Below are 15081 nucleotides of genomic sequence, written 5' to 3'. Positions count from 1 at the left end.
AGACCAACCTCATAGGTGTTCCCACCTGATTAGCACACTCCCATTGAGGTGCCAATCTGGGGAGAAAGGGGGATCAGAGCACAGGAAAGCACTTCCTTCATTGCCCCTGTGTGTAGAAAGCCAAAGTACGAGTAAATTCCATCCGATTCACCTCAAGGAGAACTTTAGTATAGCTTATCTGGCACAGCCTAAGCAGAGTGTAGGGGGTTCTGCAGCAGACAGCTCAGATCTCCCAACTCTTTTGTTTCTATCCTTGAGGTTCCCCGGTAGAACTGGTACTCACTTCAACGTCTTATCCCATTCCCTCCTCTGCAGAAGATGGTCAAAAAGAATCAAGGTGGTCCCAATATTCCCAGCAAATTCCCTGCCTCTCATTAGATTGCTTCAAACTCCACCCCCTCCACAACACGACAGCTGAATAATGACTAAGTAGACCCACAGCAGAGCTATGCAAGCTTTCCCTTTATCCTCCACATCACTGACACTACTAAAGGATTCCAGTCAGAATATTGAAACTATACACCAGATTTTGCAACTGATGGCTGAAAAGTAGGCCACAGATGTACTTCTTATTGCATCCAAGCAAAATTAATACTTCTAGATAATCCGCTCAGATCATCCAAGGCATGTCACTTACTTTTCCACCTTCTTCCTGAAGAACAATATTCTCAGGTTTTAGGTCCCTGTGTATTATTCTGTTTTCATGCAAGTACTGGATACCATAACCTAGAAGTCCAATATGTTTTGGAAGGGGAGGGGGATGTTAAGGAGAAAAATACCTTTTAGAGAAATTTACATCCAGTCTTTCTTTGACTATCTATGAAGTATATAAACAGCAGAACATAGATGGAGGTACGGGAGGATGAAATTACTCTAGCCGAGTGTGCATTTTTTCAGTTCTACTCTACCAGCCAGCTTTGAATACACCACCTGACAAGGGTTCTAGTAGTAGCGGATCATTTAGATCATTTGTATTTCTGTGCTGAAACTGTCTTACATGTGAGTGAGATTGTTGTTGCTTGTTTTTTGGGGGAGAGGCATTACATGAATCCTCAAGATAAGAAATGGATTTTAATGCAATTTTAGCCCTCCTCACACACTAGCCACACCAAAGGGTTCCATATGTAGAATGCACAGTGGGGTTCCATTACCCTGCCGCCCCCAATATATGTGTTGTACATAGGTTTCTGAGTAGAGGCATCTATATGAAATGCAGGGCTGTCAGGGAAGGGCAGGGCAGGGACCTACATGACATAGATGTCAAGGCCAACAGTGTTATATTTATTCTTATTCTGTGAATTGCATTGAGTGCTGCTTAACACTGACAGAAAGTATTACAAAATCCAAATGCCTAATACAGGGGACTCTGAACAACATCACAGGCTGGGGGATTTTAGCATGCCGCTCTTCACATTTTGAGCATCCCACATTTGTTAATATTCTGCGCAATTTTAATCACCAATTGTGAAATAATGGAAGCACTCAGGATTTTGTAACTGGTTTTATTTCATATTGGTGTTTTATGTACTGCTTTATTATTATTCTCCTGCATTTTATGGTTTAGCTCTAAATGTTGAGTTGTTTCAATATGGTGCTTATTATACAGTAATATTTTTGTATGAACTGGATTTTTGTCCTATTTTTTCTTCTTTTAGTTCTTTGTTGTTTCAGTTTTCTATACACTGCTTAGAGATATTTTCTTATCTATTAAGTGGTATACAAATGGTGTAAATAAAACATAAAACAAAGCATGTATAGTTTTTATGCGACTTATAATGTGTATTGAAGTTTTTGGAGGTGGAAATGTTGTTATTCTAGTGTCAATGTCAATTTTCTCCTGTTTTGAACAGAATGGCAACCTCCCTAAATTATCAGGTCGCTAGCCTGGGAATACTCCTTGATTCAGCCTTATTATTTGTTATATTTATTAGAAACTCCCCACCCCGAAAAGTGAAAACTTACAGAAATCAGCATTAAAAACAAGGGTAAAACATCCTAAAATATGTAAGTAATACAGAAAAACAGACCCAGCTGAACCCCACCCCACTAAAAGATGAGCAGAAAATTAAGGTCTAAAGGCCCGGGTGAATCAAAACGCTTTTGGCTGCTCCCTACAAATAAAGATTGCATCAGGCACCACTCTCTGGGGACAACATGCTCTCTGTTAGAGAGCCACCAGAGAACACTGGTTCTCATATCACCACCCTCTGTTCCTCTCTCAGAAAAGGCACATGGAGAAGAACCTCAGATGATGAGTGCAGAGTCCGGCTTCATGTGGAGAGAGGCAGTCCTTGATGTACTGGGGTTGGTGTTATGTGCTCAAACCATTCCACCCTGGTGAACAACCTGGCCAATTGTGCACCAGCTGCAGTTTCCAATTTGTCTTCAGAGGCAGCCTTATGTATAATGCATTGCAGTAAACAGCAAACCTCGAGGTCAAGTGTCCTCAGTGGTGTGGAGTACTTTTTTCCATCCTAGGCTAGTAAAGCAGCTGTACTCTGTCCCAGACAGTTATAGTCTGGTAAGATTGATACAGGGACGCAGGTGGCGCTGTGGGTTAAAGCCTCAGCGCCTAGGACTTGCCGATCGAAAGGTCGGCGGTTCGAATCCCTGCGGCGGGGTGCGCTCCCGCTGCTCGGTCCCAGTGCCTGCCAACCTAGCGGTTCGAAAGCACCTCCGGGTGCAAGTAGATAAATAGGGACCGCTTACCAGCGGGAAGGTAAACGGCGTTTCTGTGTGCGGCTCTGGCTCGCCAGAGCAGCGATGTCATGCTGGCCACGTGACCCGGAAGTGTCTCCGGACAGCGCTGGCCCCTGGCCTCTTAAGTGAGATGGGCGCACAACCCCAGAGTCTGTCAAGACTGGCCCGTACGGGCAGGGGTACCTTTACCTTTTACCTTTAAGATTGATACATGCTCAGGTTAGGCTACTGCAACAAGTGAGTTAGGCCTGTTAGGGAGTATCAGACCTAGATGGATGAAACAGGAAGCCTAGTCATCTGGTTTCTTTATTCTACTCAGGGAGGAGCACACAGAATGACTGGGCAGTATGCACCAATACATAATAACGAATAAAGTCTGGTTTGTTGTTACACGTGAATGTGGTCAATGACAGAACAATATAGTTAGGGGTATCGTGTCTGAATCCTAAACTGAGATCAAAATCTAAGGCAAAAATCTGTTTTCATTTTAGAATTCATATTTTTAGACATCATCTGAAAGCGCATGGCCCGCATTTCCTGAACTGCCAAAATGGAAGGAGTGTTGGGGCAGACGTTAAAAGGAAAGCTCTCTCTGTCCCTCCTAATGACGGCTAGGTTCTACTTCCATCATTTGGTGTGCCTCCTCCAGTTCAGTATGCACCATCATTCTAACTGGTGACAAATATTTTTCCGATCTATTGAATCCAAAATAATTTTACATTCAAACAGTGCTATCAGAATCAATCAGGCAAGCTAAGGAAGGTCATATGAGGTCATGAGTACTTTGAGGTTTTTTACAAACAAGTGGTATATAAATTTTATGAAATAAAATAAACAAACAAATGCTAAAATTAAAGGGATTTGTGCATCCTAAGTTTCAAGGCAAAATTAGCCGTCTGAGAACCACAAAGGCTTGTCGCAAATGCACAAAAGGGAACAGCTGACTTACCGATGTCGCTAAGAAGAGAAAGTATTTGACTCTCTTTAAGGCCGCAGCAATTTTCCGGTAAATTCAACAGCTACAAGGAAGGATAAAAGGTTGACATTTGATATACAGTTCAGCCATCAATATACTGTACATCCTTCTAAGAACAAAAGAATTTATGAGCAAGCAATTGCTTGGAGAACACAAAACTTATATGAAAGAAGCCTCTGTATACACTTAAAAGTGAGGATCTACTTCAGCAATCTGTCGTATTGTCTACAAACATCTTTAAAGCAGAAAACCTTCCTATACAGTTGTTACGTTTAAAATGGAGGGGCACTACTTATTTCTTTAATATATACCTTTCTGCCTGGTAACAGGCCTTCAGGGTAGTTTAGAATAAAATAAAAGGCTAAAGGAAAAGTAATATCTGAGGGTGTTCTGGTCTACCTAAACCAAGGATGGGGAACCTTTTCTGGTCAACAGGTCAGAGAGTTATCTTCCCACCCTTGGTGGGCCAAACCTGACCCACTGTGATGTCAGATGGTGCCCGAGGCTCTCAAAAGTATCATTTGCTTTTGAGAGAAGTAAGTGTGGCCTTGCTTTGGTCCCATCCATCACAGGTTCCAGCCCCACCCAACACTGGTATGCAGCCCTCAGGGAATACAACATAAAAAGGTTGCCTGAACTTGAACAAAGGGGTACCATTTGTTTCCCTTATTCCATCTAGTTTGACAGTTGCACACTTACTTCTTCCATGTTCCCTAAGCCTGGCATGCAGCACAAGTCCAAAAGAAGGTTGTCAGGAAAGTCAGTCACCTCAGGAAATGATAACAGCACATCACCCTTCTCCACATACTGCGCCCAGCTATAGTCTCAAACCCAAAATCTAAACGGCATCAGTAGTCAAAGAAACAGGCCGTACCTTTCTGAGATCTCCTTTGCAGCAATATTCCATAGCCAAAAGTGGGACGTCATTGACAAGGAAATTCATCTCGTCAGGCACTTCACAGGCTTTTACAATATTGGGATGGTTCAGCCTAAATAAACGAAGGAAAGAAATTGGAAGTATTCTGAAAATGCATGCTACTACAGACAATCCTTCTGAATTTCATGAAGCGGCACAGTATCAAACATTTTGTTTTGAAAACTGGGATAGATCAAACCAACCTTAGCTTAATCAAGCCTATACTGTTTGAAAAATAAGATGGGTATTCTGAGAAGCAGCACCTGCAGCGGCAAGCCTTCCAACGGAAGATGCTGCTACAGGGTCGAGTGGTGACTCTCAAAGAACAGCAACTGTATGGCTGATATGCCTTCTGTTTCCAAACAAGCCTCTTGGAGCACAGCAGCAGCCATTACAACATCCCTCTACCCACCAGGCAGAAAGAAGAATTTGGAAGGGGAAACTAGCAATGAAGAAGCAGCAAAACTTCAAAATGGGTGCTGAGATGTGCAAAATCGGAACCATCAAATGCCAAACGCATTTCAGATACACCTTCCTCAGGGGCAAAATATGACTGGTTACGATTGTCTACAACTAACAGGAGAATCTCCTTCCTTCAGCCTTTCGTCTTCACAACCCCATGGCTGTGTCTGTATGTGGTTGTATCCTGGATAGGAGAGATAGAGATTGGTTTTGTCTCTCCACCAATGGATTCCAAGTTTAGCAGATATCTTGGCACAAATAAGATCCATTGAAACTGCTTTCAGGGGGACCCACCAGCAAAGATCCAGCCTTTGGGTTTATGGTGACAGAAATACAACCACTGAATCATAGAACTGTAGAGTTGGAAGGTTCCCTGACGGTCATCTAGTCCAACCCCCCTGCAATGCAGATCATACATGACAGATGGCCATCCAACCTCTGCTTAAAAACCTCCAAAGATGGACCTACTTTTTCATGATCTGGATCTCATGGCACCACCGATCTTTGTTTTTCACACTTAGTTCCAAGCGACATGACTTGATTGCTATCTTCGTACCCAGATCCTACAATTGACAGGAGAGAAACCACAAGAGAGGGTTAAAATGTATTACCACAGCAGCATATTCCACATCTAGAAGGAGCTGTCCAGGCATTTTTAGGACTACAGTGGTGCCCCGCAAGACGAATGCCTCGCAAGACAGAAAACCCGCTAGACGAAAGGGTTTTCCGTTTAGGAGGTGCTTCGCAAAACAAATTTCCTATGGGCTTGCTTCGCAAGACGAAAATGTCTTGCGAGTTCCTGCGGGGTTTTTTTCCTCCCCCCCCCTTTTTCTAAGCCGCTTATCAGCTGATCCGCTAAGCCGCTTAACAGCTGATCCGCTAAGCCCCTAAGACGCTAATAGCGCTAATCCGCTAATGGGCTTGCTTCACAAGACGAAAAAACCGCAAGACGAAGAGACTCGCGGAACGGATTTTTTTCGTCTTGCGAGGCACCACTGTATAGCTATTCCCTTCTGGGATACACCAGCTGCCCTTGCTTTCGTTTTAAGCCCCTTTTTGTGGAAAATTAAGGGAAAGCATCAAAGAGGTTTCCTACTGAACTTCTTTTCTTTAAGGTGATAAACAAAATAAACTGAAGATGAAAACATACAGAAATGTTCCTGAATGTCAAAGCAGGTTTGAAAGCAGCATAAAGCTGAACAATATGTATTGTTAATGTATCATTTGGAAACATTAACAAAAAGAACCAAACCCCACCCATTTCCCCATAAATCTGTTAGGCTGGTTTATAAGTGTATCCTTTTGTAATAAATTAGGTTAATCTCAGTTACCTCTTTAAGGTTTATTACACTTTTTAAGTGTGTTTGTGGGAGGGGAATCATTGGTTTGTTTGTTTTGGTTTTATGTATTTTGCATTAACGCTTTGTATTTTTCTGTTGTGAACTGCCCTGGGATCTTCAGGGGAAGGGCAGTATACAAATTTAATAAACTATATATAGATTATCAAACGTTAATTATTACTTTTTTGCATTATTTTGTGAAATTTGGCGTGCTGCTCGATTGCCGAAGAAAAAAAAAAAGGGGGGGAGGGAAAGCCACCTCCTTCAAAGCAGTTTTAGGAAAAATGACAAAGCAGGGCATTTAGCTGAAATGCCACGGGTAAACTTAAAACCTCTTGCATTGGCTTGGGGGTGTCGGCTGGCTTCTTCGAAAGCAGGCGCCTTGTTTTCTCAACTGGGCAGGAAGATGGTGATCTGAAGGTGGGGGATATTTTACTTTACTTCTTCTTTCCCCCTTTCACCCCATTTTATCTTTTAGATCTCACCACCTCAACATTTAGAATTTTTAAATTATTATTTTATTTTATTATTATATCATTTTGGGTTTTTTTTTCTTTTCTTTTCAGTATCTACTTCTCCATCCCCTCCTTCACCCCCTTTTTCTATTTACTTACTATTATGGTCCCCCCTTCCCTTCTCTTTTCTGAATAAACAAACAAATAAGAATACTATAGATCTATAGGCATACTGGGGGCAGGTTATTGGGTTGCTGTTTTTATTTTGAATATATGTGTGTGTGTGTATATATATATATATATATATATATATATATATACATACACACACACACACACACACATAGTTTTATTTATATATATATATATAGTTATATATATATATATAGTTATATATAGTTATATATAGTTATATAGTTCTGTGAACTGCTCTGAGACCTCCAAGTATTGGGTGGTATATAAATTTAACAAACAAACAACAACAACAACAACAACAACAGAAGGCGACAACAACAAGACCACCACCACCACAATAATAATAATAATAATAATAATAATAGAAGACCACAGCGCAGGGCCAGATTTAGGTTTGATGAGGCCTTAAGCTACTGAAGGTAATGGGGCCCTTTATATGTCCAGCTGTCCTTTGTCAACAACAAATTGTCATCACTGTTTTTCTTGTTGAATATATGCTATATGGCAATTTACGGACCTAATAGGTATCTCAAGCCATTTGCACATAACAAATAGGAGCCTACACAGCACAAAACGCTGTTGCTTTATGTAGGTTTTATTAGTTTTGTATCTGATATTTTGGAAATGTACACCCCCCAAGAGAGTGGGGCCCTAAGCTATAGCTTGTTTAGCTTATACATCCGTAAACCCAGCACTGCCACAGCGCAGGGAAGGCGCATGCGCGCCTTGCTATCAAGAGGCGGGGAGTTCCGAAGGCCACGAAAGGGCCGAGTTGCTTCGCGTTCACCCCCCCTGCCCTCCCCCTCCTCGAAACCACCCCCTCCTCGGCTCCCGACCCCCCCCCCCTCGAACCCACCCGGTGCTGGTAGAGCGAGACGTTGCCGAAGCCGCCGGTGCCGAGCCGCTCCCGCATCTCCCAGGGCTCGCAGGCGGCGCTGCCGGGCGGACCCCCGCGGAGGGACGGCGGCCTCTCCATCCTCCCTCCCTCCGCGCGGCCTGCGCCGCCCCTGACTCCCGCCGCTCGCCTCACAGCCGAGGCCGCGCCAGCTCTCGCGAGACTTGAGGGCAGGCCCAGAGGCCGCCGCCGCCACCGCGCCGGATCGTGGGCGGAGGGAGGGGGAGGGGAGGGGCAAGGGGCGGAGCTTGGCTTCTCCTCTCCCTTTCCACCAATGAGCTCTCTCTCTCTGTCTCTCATGCTGTGTTTTCAATAGAATCGTTGAGTTGGAATGGGACCCCTCCGGGTCATCTAGTCCAACCCCCTGCCAAGCAGGGATCTCATTTGGGTAGAATACTGAGCCGAGCAGGCTAACGGTATGACATATATATATATATATATGTCATACCGTTAGCCTGCTCGGCTCAGTATTCTACCCAAATGAGATTATAAAATTATATATATATATATATATATATATATATATATATATATATATATAATTTTATAATATTACAAAATAACAACAATAATAATTTTATATATATATATACACACACACACACACACACACAGACACTGCTTTTTTCTGGGGGGACGCATACCCCTAAACATTTTGTGAATCTTTGTGCTTTTGTCCATTTACTGTATTTATTTTTCCTGATTTGAACTACAAAATGGTGATTTTCTTGAGTCAAAATGAAAGTACCCCTAAACATTTTTTTTAGAAAAAAGCACTGTGTGTAGATAGATAGATAGATAGTCTGACTTTTAAAAATGTATATATATATATATATATATATATATATAATACAGTAATAATAATTATATATATATATATATATATATATATATGAGAATTCTTCAAAAGTTTGTCATATATACTTCAATACATGACAAATTTTATCGTTCCTTGGCATCCCTCCCCCGCTTTCCTTGGCATTTTAATTTCCACCCCAGTTTGTGCTTCTTGGTACAATTGCAGGCTGGTAGATAAATTATGGCCTCTGGTGCTGCGAGACCCTCCATCCAGACCATGGGTAGGCAAACTAAGGGCCAGGGGCCAAAACCAGCCCAAACGCCTTCTCAATCCAGCCCGCGGACGGTCCAGGAATCAGCATGTTTTCACATGAGTAGAATGTGTGCTTTTATTTAAAATGCATCTCTGGGTTTTTTATGGGGCATAGGAATTCGTTCCTCCGCTCCCCCCCCCCCATATAGTCCGGCCTTCCACAGGGTCTGAGGGACAGTTTGCTGAGCCCTGATCCAGACCCTCCGTCCTCCTGCTTTTGGATTCCAGTTCCCAGCCCCTGCTAACAAGACTAATATCCATTCTAATATCTTATGTTTGTTTTCAGGAAGTGGTACTTATTCCCAAGTAAATGTCTTAAGCACGATGGCTGTAGAAATAGACGCTATGATGGTGCCACGATTTGAGTGAGTTAAAACAACAACCACCGTGAAACAGTATACACTCTAATTTTTTATTTTTGTTTCTATTTTCTTTTATGATCTTACCTGCTCACAATTTATCTGTAAATAATCAATAAACCATTTCCATTCTTTCATGAAAAATTTGTTGCCTTGATTTCTTATTCTTCCGGTAAGTTTTGCCATTTCAGCATATTCCGTAAGTTTTTGTATCCATTCTTCCTTTGCTGGGACTTCTGCTTCTTTCCATTTTGGTGTGCGTAACATTCTTGCCGCTGAATAAGTTTCTATATAGTTTAGGTATAATTCTGTCCCTATAATTCCCAAAAGAAAAGTTTCTGGTTGTTTTTTTTTTTTACAAACATTATTTTAAACATCCTTTTCAATTCATTATATATCATTTCCCAAGAAGATTTAACCTTTCTACCAGACAACCACATATGATAAAAAGAACCTTCTTTTTGCATTTCCAACACTTATTTGATTTAGATTTATAATTTTTTGCCAGTATTTTATATTTTCTTCTCGGTTTTCCCCTTTGCCATGTCTCGCCCAGTTAAGACTATTAAGCCAGGACCTGAAATTCCCATTGGTCCACTTCTGCCTCAGAAATTGTTCTCGGAGGGTGATGGGAGCAGTGATAGCATCGCACTGCAGGAAGGATACCCGACCTGTCCATTCTTACCCATGGGCATAGCAGGGGACAGCTGTCCCCCACACCCTAAATCAAGTAAATCAGTAATAATACTAAACTAATTGAGGTTCTGCCTGCCTAATATGAAACCTGACCCCCCCAAAAAAAAACCATACATTCTGGCTACGCCCATGCTCTCAACTTGCATTTTTTTAAAAAATACAGTTTTTATTAATTTTTTTCTAATTTACATTTCAAGATAGTCATTTAGACAACCTTAAATCAATGACTTCCCTTCTTCTCTTTCCCTGGTTCATTTTACAGACCGTTAAGGTAAAGGTAAAGGGACCCCTGACCATTAGGTCCAGTTGGGCCGACTCTGGGGTTGCGGCGCTCATCTCGCTTTATTGGCCGAGGGAGCCAGCGTACAGCTTCCGGGTCATGTGGCCAGCATGACTAAGCCGCTTCTGGCAAACCAGAGCAGCGCACGGAAACGCCGTTGACCTTTCCCGCCAGAGTGGTACCTATTTATCTACTTGCACTTTGACATGCTTTCGAACTGCTAAGTTGGCAGGAACAGGGACCGAGCAACGGGAGCTCACCCCGTCACGGGGATTCGAACCGCCGACCTTCTGATCGGCAAGTCCTAGGCTCTGTGGTTTAACCCACCGTGCCACTCACGTCCCTTTTGCAGACCGTATATCCCTGCATATTTTTACATGAACTAAACCATTCAGTAAATCCATTGTTACACCATCAACACTTCTTTACACTGTTGAATGAATGAAATCATCTTCAGAAATTCACCTTGCATTTTAATTATGGTACCAGAGTCGGTGGCCAGTCGGTAGAGCATGAGACTCTTCATCTGAGGGTCGTGGGTTCCAGCCCCACTTTGGACAAAATATACCCGCAGTGCAGGAGGCACGACTAGATGACTCTGGGGACCCCTTCCAACTCTGCGGTTCTGTGATTGCAATTGATCACTGCCACCGTTCTCGCCGGAGACGCGTTTCTGCTTTAAACGGTGGCGATGCTGCAGTGTTGGTGCCCCCCCCCCCCCAGCCACAAGATGCGGGGGCGGCGACGCGTGCACTGGGAACGTGGGCACGGCGGGAGGCGCGCGCCGAGAGAGAGAGAAAGAGAGAGACGGAGAGCGCGCACTAGCTAGCTCCGATCCGTGCGCTCCCCCGCGGGCTCCGGCTGCACGCATCGTGAGAATCGGGTTCGCCTCCCCGTGGGAACACCGGACGGCGGAGGGACCCCCTACCCATCGCGGCAGCCGGCAGATCCTCGCCTCCCCGCCGCCCGCGGGTGCTGCCCGGAGGCAAGGCGCGCGGGATCCGGAGGATACGCTTGCCAGGGGCGCGCGGTAAGCGGAGCCAGCCGAGGAGGGAGAAGCGCCCCCTGCCCCTTGCGCGGACGCCTGCCGCGCTTTGGCCCTGCCATGGATGCGGCAAAGCGGGGTGGGGGGGAGGTGGGGGGAAGAAGGGTGGCGCTAGGGCTTCGGGAGTGGGGCTGGGGGCTGCAGCAGGTCCTGGGGCCGAGGTCCCTTCGCTGCCCCCCATAAAATATTTGCAGGGGCTGCCGCAAAAAAAATGGGCATTGCCGATCCAATGTTTTGGGCGCGCCCCGTGTGTGGGGTGGGGCTTACCTGCCCCCTCCAATCTTTTCTAGAAGTTGGCACCCCTGGCGGCCGGTGGGGGAGGCAGTAACGGCATCCTTGCATGCAGGGCGAGGAGGCTACGGCGGCCTCCCCCTTTACCGGGTGCCCGCTGACCCTGGGGTTCCCTCTCCCCCTTTTCCCCCACCCCACCTCTCATTCTCCTGGCCGCGGGCATTGCCTTGGCCCCTGCCGCCTTCCCGGCCTGATCCTGGTGTGCCAATTGCGCCCTAGGCGCACGTTCCGTGGCGCAGAGAAGCCCAGGCTCGCTCTTGCTTTGGCTAAGCATAAAGGGACCGTGTTTCTTAGGTAACCAGTGGTACTAGCACAGCGATGGATGCATGTTGTGTATTTTATCAGGTTGCCCACGTTTACATCCTGCTGCCTTTCCCCTCTGGAGTGCTGCTGCTGCAGGAGGTGAGGCAAGGGGTTGCAAGAGATGCAAAGCTTAGCAGGGTACCTATATGGCCTTGCCTCCATTGCCAAGCATCTTATCCCGGCAGACATTTTAGTCTTTAACGTGCCTTAAGTGTTTTTCAGACCCTTTGCATTACTGTCCTGTCCGGCTTTGCTTTCATGTCACGGCTGTTTTAGTTACCCTGTTTCAGATTTCAGGTTTAATTTTGTGCACACTTAAATTTTGCAGTTTTAGCTAATGTTTTGTGCTCTGGGCAGAGGACGTTGGCTCTTGGGTGACAGAGAAATGCAAGTAAGTACATACAGTGGCACCTCGGGTTAAGTACTTAATTCTTTCCGGAGGTCTGTTCTTAACCTGAAACTGTTCTTAACCTGAAGCACCACTTTAGCTAATGGGGCCTCCTGCTGCCGCCGTGCCGCTAGAGCACAATTTCTGTTCTTATCCTGAAGCAAAGCTCTTAACCTGAAGCACTATTTCTGAGTTAGCAGAGTCTGTAACCTGAAGCATATGTAACCCAAGGTACCACTGTATCGTGGCTCTAGCATTAATTTACCCGAGACTCGGGCTGGGTGGCATCCTCACATTCAAACATGCCGCTTTGGGTGTCCTGTTTTTCAAACAGTGCTGCTGATGTGCCCGTTTCTGTTTCTCTACAGGCCTGACCCACTTTCCCGCGAGGATGAAATGGAGCACAGCCATCTGCTGGACTCTCATTTTGCTGCTTGCCGTCTTCTTCGAAGGCATCAGTTGCAAAGGAGGACGTGGCGGAGCTCGAGGGGCAGCAAGGGGTAGCGCCCGTGGCAGCACACGGCGGTCAAAATCTTCAACCCGCTACAGCTCAGGACTACGGGTGGCGGCAGCGGCGGCAGCAGGTGGTGCGGCTGCAGGAGCGGCCTCGGCCATGGCTGCCGGCAGGATGAGGTCCGCTGGTGAGGGCGGCCCGGAATATGCAGAGGTACAGTCTGGCAACAGCACCGGCGAGGGCAGTTACAACTATCGGGCGTGGACCTCGGGTGCCGAATCCTGGCACCTTTCATATCTGCCTGCCTGCCTGCTCTGCGTGGCCAGATTCTTTACCCTCTAAGGGGGGGGGCACTGCCTGCAAGGGGCCTTTACTCTGTCCTCCCAAACCTTTCCCCAATGTTCTCCAATTTTACTGTGGAGCAACTGCTCTGGGTTGTTCCTTTCCCTGATTCGAGCTCGAACATAGATGCTTCCTATAAGGAATGCTGGAATTACAATGGGGGGGTTGGATGTGCTGTTTGCCAAAAGGTGCTGTATTCGGGTTATCTGAATCTGGTTTCCTTGCACAAGGTATCAAATCGTGTTCCCCACCCTTTTATGGTGCCCAGTCTCTCGGGAGCGATATATTCCTGTGGGAGCTATGTCACTCAGACCAGCACCACGTTTCAAGCCATATCAGTTGCTGTTGTCACCCGGGTTTAGCCAAATTCCTGCCCTGTGCCTGATTCCGAAGGTGCTCAAAAGATTTCCAGATTCCTCCTGTTACTGCCAGATTTCCCAGGAGGGGTTTTCTAAGCATGGTGCTTTACTGTGATGCAGGAAGGAACGGTGCCCTCTCGTTGTGAGGGTGATTGTTACCTCCCGACCCCATGGCCCTTCAAACAGATGGGAGTTATTTTTTGTGCTAACTTACTGTGACCACCATTGAGTTGCACAGGCTCTGTTAAAGTACTAGGAATGGTCGAAGTAAGAAGGGGTCATTATAAGAAATAAAAAAGGTGCAAAAGATAAAGTAAGGTAAAGGGAGCCCCGACCATTAGGTCCAGTCGTGGCCGACTCTGGGGTTGTGGCGCTCATCTTGCTTTATTGGCCGAGGGAGCCGGCGTACAGCTGGTCATGTGGCCAGCATGACTAAGCTGCTTCTGGTGAACCAGAGCAGCGCACGGAAACGCTGTTTACCTTCCCGCCAGAGCGGTACCTATTTACTTGCACTTTGACGTGCTTTCGAACTGCTAGGTTGGCAGGAGCAGGGACTGAGCAATGGGAGCTCACCCCGTCACGAGGATTTGAACCGCCAACCTTCTGATCAGCAAGTCCTAGGTTCTGTGGTTTAAGCCACAGCGCCACCCACGTCCCGTGCAAAAGAGAGCTGTATGTATGCATATTCAACTGCCGTCAAGCAGGGCACACTCAACAACTTCAAACCTATACGTAGCCCTTCCAGAACGTACAGACTAAGAGTGGTTTTCACTATTATGGAAAGCGAATAGGCAGGGCAAATACTACGTGCTTCTTGGCGTTCCGTATTCACCTTCTCCATAGCCAAAATATGAGAGCTGTCCCCTTGCGTACAAGGGAAGGTTAAACACCTATTGGAGATGGAACAGAGGTACATGAACTAGAAGTGTGAACTGCTTGCACCTCTACACTAAGATGGCTTTGTTAAAGTTCAGGATGATCAGCTATAGCCATCCATGTTGGGGGGGACGGGACACAGGGGAAGTGCTATAGCTCAGAGGCAGGGCTCATGATTTGCATATACAGTGGTACCTTGGTTTACAAACTTAATCCATTCTGGAAGTCCGTTCTTAAACCAAAGTGTTCTTAAACCAAGGCACGCTTTCCCATAGCAGCCAGGGACTCAATTTACAAATGGAACACACTCAACATCTTCCGCTTCCAAGGCAAAGTTCACAAACCAAAAGACCTACTTCTGCGTTTGCAGCATTCTTAATCCAAGTTGTTCATAAACGAAGCTGTTTAAACCAAGGTATCACTGTAGAAAGTGACTGCTTCAGTCCCTGGAATCTTTAGTTAAAGAGATCTCAGGTAGCAGAAGCTGAGAAAGACTTCTGCCTAAGGCTGCTCCCCACCCCCCACCCCCAGCAGAAGTTAGACTACTAGGCAAAATGGACCGATTGTCCGAATCAGTACAAAAAGTTTCAAAGAGCTTCAGCTAAAACTAGCTGTATAGCAGGAGCTGCACTTCGGAT

The 15081-nt window shown here is 45.7% G+C and overlaps 2 protein-coding genes across 2 annotated transcripts in view; one reads left to right on the top strand and one right to left on the bottom strand.

Annotated features, from left to right (window-relative positions):
- CHUK (component of inhibitor of nuclear factor kappa B kinase complex) overlaps positions 1–8061 on the bottom strand; it is a 32985-nt gene extending 24924 nt beyond the window's left edge. The window contains exons 1-5 of the mRNA XM_079975181.1: positions 7901–8061; positions 5523–5617; positions 4551–4665; positions 3650–3719; positions 638–726 (exon numbers count right to left, since the gene is read on the bottom strand). Of these exons, the coding sequence (XP_079831307.1) occupies positions 638–726; positions 3650–3719; positions 4551–4665; positions 5523–5617; positions 7901–8020 (489 nt within the window). The 5' untranslated portion in view covers positions 8021–8061. The remainder of the gene's footprint in view (positions 1–637; positions 727–3649; positions 3720–4550; positions 4666–5522; positions 5618–7900) is intronic.
- A 4742-nt stretch (positions 8062–12803) lies between these two features.
- Positions 12804–13208, top strand: SPRN (shadow of prion protein; the record flags this gene model as incomplete). The annotated part of the gene is made up of 1 exon (XM_079978573.1): positions 12804–13208. One exon carries the CDS (start codon positions 12804–12806, stop codon positions 13206–13208), a length of 405 nt encoding a protein of 134 aa, XP_079834699.1.
- Between the last annotated feature and the right edge of the window lie 1873 nt (positions 13209–15081).

Source organism: Podarcis cretensis (genome assembly GCF_951804945.1).
Source record: "Podarcis cretensis genome assembly, chromosome: 5".
Lineage (NCBI taxonomy): Eukaryota > Metazoa > Chordata > Lepidosauria > Squamata > Lacertidae > Podarcis > Podarcis cretensis.
Note: the sequence above shows the minus strand (reverse complement) of the source record. Positions and strands in the feature narration are given on the sequence as shown.